Source organism: Hippichthys cyanospilos, chromosome 6, assembly GCF_059441005.1.
Source record: "Hippichthys cyanospilos isolate Australia breed blue-spotted pipefish chromosome 6, RoL_Hcya_1.0, whole genome shotgun sequence".
NCBI classification, from domain to species: domain Eukaryota; kingdom Metazoa; phylum Chordata; class Actinopteri; order Syngnathiformes; family Syngnathidae; genus Hippichthys; species Hippichthys cyanospilos.
Window position 1 is genome coordinate 2,050,001 of NC_142374.1, and position 10,192 is coordinate 2,060,192.

Here is a 10,192-nt window from a genome sequence, read left to right on the forward strand (position 1 = left end):
ATATCGGCTTTAAATATTGGTCATCAGTCTACGTGACTATCAATAGCATATTGGTTGATGTCGAGTGCACATATTTTTTTCGTTACTCACATGAGTACCAGGGCATAGTGTTTGATGCGCCCCCCTTTTTCATAAAAAACAGTCCTCGTCAATGTCCTTCTCAGTGCCGTTCCCACATTACAACACACTGCACCACATCGATGGTTGCGTTCTTCAAAGGCGTGATTGGGAGAAGCGGCGGCGCCGGACCTGAACTCGAGCTGTGTTTCGTCACTGACTTCGTCATGGATTGTCCATAATAAACACTGTTCCAACATAAGGGTGTCCATATGTACACTTGGCACCAGCACACCCTAGATCGCAGTACCATGATGGACTTTCTGGTCGTATCGCTAAGATTTACGGCCGCCTGTTTTGGGAGCTGTCACAACCTGGTGGTGTGTTGGTTCCTATGGTGGGAGAGGATGCCGATAAGAAGTGGAAGACCCAAACAAATTGTGAGGGTCAGCTGGGAACATCTAGCAGAATTCCAAAGGAGTTCTGCACCTCAAAAGAGTTGTGACCGTAAAGTGGTTGGTGCCTATCGTGGCCGCAATCACCGCACCTGCTGGTGGACACCAGTGGTAAGGGATGCGGTCAAGCTGGAGAAGGAGTCCTACCGAGTCTGTTTGGTGTGTGGGACTCTAGAGGCAGCTGACAGACAATTTATCACAGTTGAAAAATCTGCTTAGCTATCTTCAATAGCTTGCTTTCTCGGCAAGCTACATTTGTCAACTCATTCATTCATTCATCAACTTGTATGACACTAACATTACAGCCTTACAGCAACAAAAAAGACCAATTGCATAGAAGGGGGAACAAAAAGTTCACTCACCTTGTGATTGGTTGAATCTATCCTGAAGTATTCCCAGGTTGATGTTTCCAAAGTGTTCTTGTCCTTGCCAGAAAGCAGTCTGCTTTTGCCAATAGTCAGGTTGTTGGCGAAGGACCGCGTCCATCCAGGGCTGTTTGCCGACGGCCACCTTGGTGCGGCTGTCATAATGTTCCGTTACCACACCATCCACCACCACTACAGCCATCATGGACGGAAGACGTGGGATGTTGCTGGTCACTGTGTATACGTGCCACAGAGAGTGGAGGGCTGCGCAAAGCAAAAAGCATTTGCTAACATTAGAGGTGCATAAATGTATGGATTTTTCTACAACTAATTTCAAGACGCGCCATGGGCAAGGAGTACAGTTGCTCCGAAACACCTACTGAAGCGAAGCAGGGTCTGCCAAAATGCCAAACACAACACACCGGACCTGCCGTGTCATGAAACTTAAGATGTGCTGCATTTTAGGCAGTCCACTATTTTTTATCAAAATGTCATATGCACTTGGGGTGCAGCTTCTGTGCACTCGCAGGCCCTAAAACGTGTAATGACTACAAAATTACCAAAGACGATAAACAAGAATTTGTTCAAGATGTGCTGGTATTTAGATTAAGCGCTGTCTACCAAATTAGAGCCCGATGAGTTTGGCAAGTTGACAAAAACACCTAAATCATATGTTCCTGCCAGTGGCAGTCCGTGACTTTCATACGCACGCCTTCTGTGGTGTCAGACTCTCAAATAAATAACCCTCATGCGCACATGTACGCATTACTGGGCTACACAGGCTATTTTCTGGGGCATTTAAACCTCAATAAACTCAATAAAATTAAGAACGTGATGCTGTCAAAACTTAAAATAATTAAGAATAATTTAAAATACATACCCATGAAATGTTATTAAGTCCAAATGACAAATCACAGTTTAATATAAGAACATCATTTTATTTCTTGACTATTGATTGAATATGAATGAAATAAAATAACACAAACTTGTTAAAAATGAAACAATTAGGAAAATGCTTGCACTACACCAAAACAAACAGTAGTCATAATCCATCAAACTTTTCAATATCTCCTGATTTTTCTTGACCTCTTCATGCTCTCTTTCTCTTCGCACTGAGATGTACAGTGTATCCACTCAAGTGTTCCCAAAAGTTTTTTAAAAGCACGTAGCACATTGTGGACCTCAAATATACCTTCAAACTGAGATGTACAATACTGTATATCCACTCGGGTGTCCCCATTCAATTTTAAAAGCACCGTAGCATGTGTGTCCAGCCATGCTTTGGTGTCTTAAGTTTGCAAATCCAGTGTAGCTCCAAACACCAAAGTGATCCTTTTTTTTTTTCCGCAAAGAAGGCGTTCTTAGCAGAATAATTTGCCAGGGTTCTCCTGCAGTGAGCATCCACTCAAGGTGAGGCCTCTAGATGGCGATCTTATGACTCGATTGGTTATTACAGCCGGGGCCGCTCACGTATCCACCTGCGCTTGCGCAGAAGCCCGCAACTGTTGACGCGAATGCCCTAGCGCCTACGGGAGCAGGCAGATTAAATACTGCCTGGCGACACAAGTAAGCTGAATTCTCATTGGCTAAAAACTCCAACTTAAAACTACAACACTAGAGGAGCGTAACCAAATGGACATGACATGAAAAGAACAGAATATGGAGAATAATTTTGTAAATGATATATATATATATATATATATATATATATATATATATATATATATATATATTAGTACAAATGGATTTAAAATGAAATTGACTTTCATTATAGTTATTAAAATTATTATAGTTTATCAGTTATAATGATGATGTCAGGTTATGTTAGGCCAGCAGAGAAGGCCTTGCTGGCCCTGACGATCCACTACTGGTTTCTGCTTACACTCTCACTCTTGCCCCTTTTTTCCTATCCTCCTGGTTTGCAGACAAGACTTGATGGATCAGTGCTTGGCAAAAACAAGCTCTGATCAGGTGAGGTCTGGTCGGTGTCAGACTTGTATCGCTACTGGACAGATAAAGAATTGATGTTGTAATCAGACAGCACAAATGTAGGTAGTGGACAATGACTGTATTTTACATCAACAATCGGAATAATTAAAAGGGCTTTGATTTTTGGTGAATATTTTTGCTAATTTATGGTAAATGTGAAGACAATTACAAATGTTGTAGGTAGTGACCTCCCATTGTATTCTCTTCTAGCGATCAGAATGAAGTAATGTGGTTTCACTGATTTCTGGTGAATATTATACCATTTGTAGATGGTCCCCAAAAACATCAAACGTTGAACATCACACCAACTTTTACTTGCTTCGTCAGACACCAAATCAGTTGTGTTTTCTTATAACCATAATAAATCTGTTAAGAATATTTTTGATTAAATAGCAATCTGGTTTACAACTTTCAACTAGTATGAGTATACTGTGCCACTTGATTTTTTATTTATTTTTTTTATCCGAATGCAATATGGCCAAACACACGTGCTGTTCTAAAACGAGCTAAGGCGTACACTTGTGATCAACTCTATAGGAACTTGTGGGTGCAAGGAGCAGCCCAAAAGTTGACGACGTACCTTGACATGCCTTCCTCCTAGGGATGGGCATCAAAAACGATTCTTGTTGATAACTAGCTCACGTTTTGTACATTCATTTTCTATAGCTGCTTTTGCTCATCCGAGGCACATACTTGGTGGTGCCTATCCCAGGGCACACAGACGAACAACCATTCATACACATGATCACACCTAAGGACAATTTAGTATGTCCAAGACACCTACCATGCATGTTTTTGAGTGTGGGAGGAAGCCGGAGTGCCCGGAGAAAACTCACGCGAGCTCGGGGAGAAAATGCAAACTCCACACAGGAAGTTTGGAGCCAGCAGAATTTGAACTCTGATGCCTTAACACCCCTCCTGATTGTCTTATCTGTAGCAGCTGGTGCGTATGACGTCACCACACAAGTCGCATCATAACATGAGTAGTCGAGCGGGGGACGATTCAAGAAGGCGACCTGTGCGGTTGGTGTGTGATGAGCTCCGAAACTAAATTATGTATCGCGTTTAAAAAAAAAGACAACTAAACCACATATTAAGACCTTTATGCCTGCATTTTGAAAGAAAGTGCATCGTGAGCAAGTAGAACAACTAGCACGAACTTTAATGAGAAAAACTTTTTGAAAATCAGCACACTATTTTAAGCTAACGTTAGCCTACTTGCTAGCTGTCACCATTGCGAAAAGAAACACTCGATCAAAAGGCTGTGCATCACTATTTGAATAAGAAGTTGAAGCTTTAATGGTTTATGCGCGCCGTTGTCGACAACTCCAAGTAAGAACCCAGGACCAAAGAAACAGCGCGTTAAAAGATGATGAAGAACCAGAGGCAATTTCAAATGCTGATATTTTGAGAGCAGTGGTTGAGTTAACCAAGCAATTTACTACTCTTGAGCAAAACTTGTCAAAGAATACTGACGCCATCACCCAAATGTCCGAGCAGTTGAATGGAATGGAAATGGAGGTGAAAGAAAACATGAAACGCGTTAAAAAGATGTCAGGGCAAGTCTCTCAGCTGCAGAAGAGGAGCAAGGATGCTGCACGCTACAGCAGGCGTTGGAACCTATGCCTGTATGGAGTGAGTGAAACGCCCACGGAGAATATCAGAGATGAAGCCATGCTTGCGCCTGAAGACAAGGAAAAGATGGGCTTTCTTGTGGACACGGTGCACAGAGTTGGAGTCCGTCGTGAAAACGCAAATCGGCCTGTCGTCATGCAGTGCACAATGCGATCTTTTAGAGACAAGCTCTGGAGGATTTCTCGAGGTAATACGACCCTGAAAGAAAAGAAGCTGCTGATCAAATAAGATTTATCGCAAGCCGACAAAATAGTGAAATGTAAACTCTGGCCACTTGTGGAAGCAGCCAAAAAGCAAGGAAAACGTGCTGGTTGTTAACAAAATATGGTCCTCGAACAAAATGTTACAGGGTATTGGAAACTAAATAACAACACAGTGGGCCACCGTGTTACGAACTTAATCCGTTCAGTGGCTATGCTCGTAACTCGAATTGCTCAGATGACGGGCAATCCAAACCTAAGTTAATTAGTGAATGCGTGCAACGCGTGCAAAAACCTTTATAAAAAAAAACTTTATACACATATTAAAAATTAGTAACATAATCTACTGTACAGTTAAATTAACGTAAATATACTAAGGAAAAATGACATTTACCTTTGGGGCGACGTGACTTGAGCTGGGTGGAGGCGGAGCGGAGCAGAGACGAACCTGCAGAATTTATTTATTTTCTTAAACGAGAACATATCACCGGCGATTTCCTTCTCTTTAATCCAAAATTGAAGAAGCCTCTCCATTTTATTGTTGACCGAGGTCCGTCCCCTGACAAGGAAATTCTTGCCCTTAGAAGATTGCCGAGCGGTTACGGCCATACTCACGAGCAAGGTTAACTTATGTGTGCGCCTCCGTGTTTTTTTTATCTCCTGCTTCGTTTCTATTGTCATCATCCTCTTACTTCTTCCTTTACCGCCACTAGCAATTTTAGAAGCCATGTCTAACAGATAAAGTTTGCAACACACCGACCAGCTGTGCCATCAAGCTAGATGAAGGTGTTCGGCCAATAGCATATCGGCATTTCTGTGACTGAGACCGTGACTGTAACCTTAATCGACCAATCGCATATCGACATCTCCGTGACTGAGACTGTGACTGTAACCTTATAAGACCAATAGCATATCGGCGTTTCCGTGTCATGCAAGAATAGTTAATTTGTTGGCGCAGCAAAGTGAAAAAAATAGTGCGGACACACTGACCGGCATGGTAGATTGTTCGCAAGACGAAAGATTTGTGCGTAAGAGGGGTACAAAAAAAACGCCCTGTTATAAGAACTTTTCATCTTACAAACGTGTAAGATGAAAAGTTCATAAAACAGGGAGTTCGTAAACCGGAGGCTCACTGTATTTTAAATTATACAACATTTAAAGAAAGTGTAGCGTTACTTGCAAAAGATATTTTTAATGAAGAAGGAATGAGTTCAATTCAAAAATGGGAATTCTTCAAATTTAAAATTAGAGGAACTGCAATAAAGCGTAGTAAAGAAATAAAAAAAATAAATACGAGGAAGTAAGATTTGTTGATGAGCCAATTACAGTCGTTAACGTCAAAACAAGACTTATCTGAAGATGATTTAACAACACTTAAAAAAGTCTCAGTGAAGAACTTAGAGTGTATTTGAGTCTGGCCAAGGGCACTTTCAGCAGGTCCAGAGCAAAATGGTTAGATGAGGGGGAAAAAATTTCTAGTTATTTTTTTGGTTTAGAAAAAAGAAACAGGAAAAGGAAAAATACTCTTACAGTTTTTCTCCATTTTCCATAACTATAAAGCAATTTGGCCAAACAGACTTGCAGTTCTGCACAACACTTCAGATAACCAGCAAAATATAATTTGTCTCCCAAAACTACTCATCCATGCTTCAAAACGAAATCCCTTTCCCATGTAAATAGTCAGTACCATAAAAATGGCATGGATCCTTCTCAATTGCTTGGCACATTTTCATTCATTCAGTACTTTTGTCAAAATAACTTGGACGGTACTGCACAACCACATGGATCATCTGGCAATGTTTGTACAGCTCCAAAAACAGTTTACCCTTCAGTCAAAACTACATTCCCTTCTCATATAACTAGTCAGTGCATAGACGCTTTGTCATGGCATATTTCTAACTATAGCCGTAACATTTTCACACCACACACACACACACAGCACTCATTCTGCCGAGGAATTTTCATTTTTATTCTCAACTAATGTAAATTGTACACATTATAGGAGGTAGGGAACCGTAAAAAAAGGAAAATATACTGTGTACACAAAATACAAAAACCCACAAAAAAGAAAAAAAAAATCCACAAATCAACGCTGTAAATATAGAGTCACAAATGAAGACATTTTGTTTAGTAACGGTCACTCCCCTCTCTCTCCTGGTCACCATCCTCATCTTCCTGGCCATCCATTCTCTGTGCTCTGTTCGGCCACAGATTCTCATCTACATCGCATCCGATGTTGTCTCTTGAGATGCAAGTGCCGTGCATGCCTGAGCCATCCTCTACACTGATACCCTGTTATGTCCTCACAGGCAGCATCCATTGCAGTCTCGTTTTCTGCATGGTGTTCATACACTCTCCATCTCCAAGCAGAGAAAAATTCCTTGATAGGATTGAGGAATGGAGAGTATGGTGGCAAGAACACATTGTGCATTCGTGGATGCATGTTGCACCATCCCCGGATGCGTGAACCCCGGTGGAAATTAACGTTGTCCCATATAATTACAAACTGGGGGAAGTGGAACCCTTTGAGACCCCTCTCATTTTCTGGGACCAGATCAAGATATATTAGATACAGGAAACGAAGGAGTTTATCTGTGTTGTATGGACCCAAACTTGCATTTCGGGTGGCCACACCATTTTCTGAGATGGCCATGCACATGGTTATATGTTAAGAAATCACAGATGATGTGCACTCCATGAAGTTAAAAAAAAATAATCACCTGGAAGTGATGGTCTCTCAGTAAATTTATTTACGTTTTGGGGATTTGAGTAAGCACATTCTACTGCTCATGTTTAAGGAATGTATACACATACAGGAAATGACAACAACCGTGAAGCGGGGTCTGATTACCTTAATACCTAAGCCATATAAAGATAATCTTTTAATTGGAGGGTCGTTTCACTTTTAAACATAGACTATAAAATTTTATCACAAGTTTATGCTAAACGTTTAAAAAAAAAATAGAAGAAATTATAGGTGAAAAACAAAATGGCTTCATGGCCAAACGTCACATTAGATTAATATTAGATTTACTTGACTACTCAAATTACATGAATTCAGAAGCATGAATTGTGTTTTTTGATTTTTATAGGGCATTCAATTCGACTGAGCATTCTTTTATTATACAAGCACTAAAAACCTTTGGTTTTGGAGAGAATTTTATTAGTAATATTGCCATGTTTTACAAGGACATAAATGGCTCCGTCATTCTACATCCCAACATTTCCAAGAGATTTTCTATTTCTAGGGGTGTACATCAAGGGTGTCCTATTTTTTTTTTTTTTTAATTTTTATTTTTGATTGCTGCTGAACTTTAGTCTTCAAATATTTCACACAATCAACATTTTCAAGGTTTAACAAGTTTAATAGGGGGATCAAAATTACACAGCTAGCTGATGATACCATATTATTTCTTAAAAATAAACTGCAAATACAGACTGCACTTCATGAATTTGGTGATTTCACTGAGGCTTCGTGGCTTAAGGTCAATATCAACAAAAGCGAAACTCTATGCTTATATGAGACTAACGAGAAATTTATGGTTGGTAAACAATGTCCTGTTAAAACAATGTGTCCAATATATTGGTGTACAAGTTTCAAAAGATTTAACTCTGAGACAACAACTAAATTTTGTTCCTAAAATTAAGAAAACTAAGTCAATTCTCAACATGTGGCTCCGGAGAGACCTTTCAATTTATGGAAGAGTATTATTGTCAAAAGCTGAAAGTGTGTCCAGACTTATTTAGCCTGCTTTGTCACTTTTTGTTAATGATGTGTTCTGTAAGGAAATTAATAATTTGTTTATCAAATTTGTGCGGAAGAACAGACAACATTACCTTAAAAAGTTTAGAAAGGGCACAAGGAGGATTGGAGATTTTAGATTTTGTCAATCTAAACCATACCTTTAAGATCAAACGGCTTAAAAATTGTTTGGAACTCCCAGAATCACTATGGAATTTCATACTTCACAATATATTCAAAAAGATAAGTGTCTTAAAGTTTCTATTGGGCTGTAATTATATTGTTTCTAAATTGCCGGTAAAATGATTAAAAATTCCATCAGCTAGCTTTGCTATCTTGGAAATTGTGTTACGTTCACAATGTTTCACCACAAAAGGATATCAATTGGATCAATGGCAATATCACAAGAGAACTCGATTAAAAGGGGTGTAATCTTTGTTACAGATTTGTTTGACAATCTTTGTTTGATAACCTTTATAGTTAGGGAGATTTCATTTAAGACAGAACTTTTCCAGTTTCATACAAGGAATTTGCTTCTGTTGTAAAGGCTATTCCTACAGGTTTATTTGAGTTAGTAAAATGTAATTTGGGAAGGTGTTAACGTTCAGATGCCTGGATTACTAGTTGGAGGTCTGACATTTACGGACAAAAAATGTACAAACATACGGACAAGAAATGTACAAACATATAAGAACTGAACTTCAAAATTGTAACAAGATTTCACCCAGAGGGAAACGTTTTTGGAACTCACAATTAGACGATATTAATTGGCGTGAATCGTGGTTCTGTATTTCAAACAAAATTAAAGAAGTTCATTTTAAGATTATACACAACATTTACCCATGTAATATAATTATTTCCGAATTTGCTGACATTGAGGTTAAATGTAATTTATGCAACACTGAACTTTTACATTTGTTTTGTCATTGTCTCTTCACGTGTCTATTTGCAATAGAACTGGACATTCTATAACAATATTGCCAAGAGATATCATCAGAAAATTTGAATGTAACAAAGTATTTCAGTTTTATAACTAACCTTTTTTAATAATTGGTAAATTTCACATTCACAAGACCAAATTTTCGAAGACGCTTCCTGATTTTAAATTCTTTTTAATTGACTTTGAAATGTGCAGTGATACTTTAACTGTAATAGCAACCAAAAAAAGTGAACATACTTTGATATATTTTAAGGAATTAATTAAGACAATCCCCGCCCATGTTTAATTTCTTTTCACTTATTTTTTATCTTTAATATTATTTCTGTATACTGTCCATTAATATTGTACTATGTTGCTGACTGCATTGTATGTTTATATCATTCAAAATAAACAAACTAAATAGTCGAGCGGCATGGTTCATTGGGACACAAACCTCGGAAAATGTATTTACACTTTACAATAGTGGGGTAAAAAATAGCGACTTGCCCATTTTTCCGGCTTAACAGATTTGTGGGTTAAGCGAAATAGTCTGATAGTCATATCATAGTGACGTATCCAGTCGTTAAGTACCTCATTGATTATTCTCTTTGCTTCTTTATGATTCAAATTATGCATTTAATGTTAACTTGTCAACCTTTTTTCTTTGCGATCTTACCGGCTGAAGCGACGTTACCCCAAACGAGCACAAATGAAGCCACTTTGTTCATGTTGCAAACTCACAACACAGGCCGATAGACGGAACTCTTCTTCTTCTTCTTCTTCTTCTTCTTCTTCTTCTTCTTCTTCTTCTTCTTCTTCTTCTTCTTCTT

General features: G+C 38.8%; 1 protein-coding gene across 2 annotated transcripts in view; it reads right to left on the minus strand.

Moving 5' to 3' along the window:
• The window catches only part of LOC148421829 (major histocompatibility complex class I-related protein 1-like), a 20,236-nt gene extending 10,073 nt beyond the window's left edge, over positions 1 to 10,163 (minus strand). For both annotated transcript variants that reach the window (XM_088416282.1, XM_088416283.1), the window contains exons 1-2: positions 10,039 to 10,163; positions 875 to 1,141 (exon numbers count right to left, since the gene is read on the minus strand). In XM_088416282.1, coding sequence (XP_088272408.1) covers positions 875 to 1,141; positions 10,039 to 10,090 — 319 coding nt within the window. In that variant the 5' untranslated portion in view covers positions 10,091 to 10,163. The remainder of the gene's footprint in view (positions 1 to 874; positions 1,142 to 10,038) is intronic.
• Positions 10,164 to 10,192: the final 29 nt, after the last annotated feature.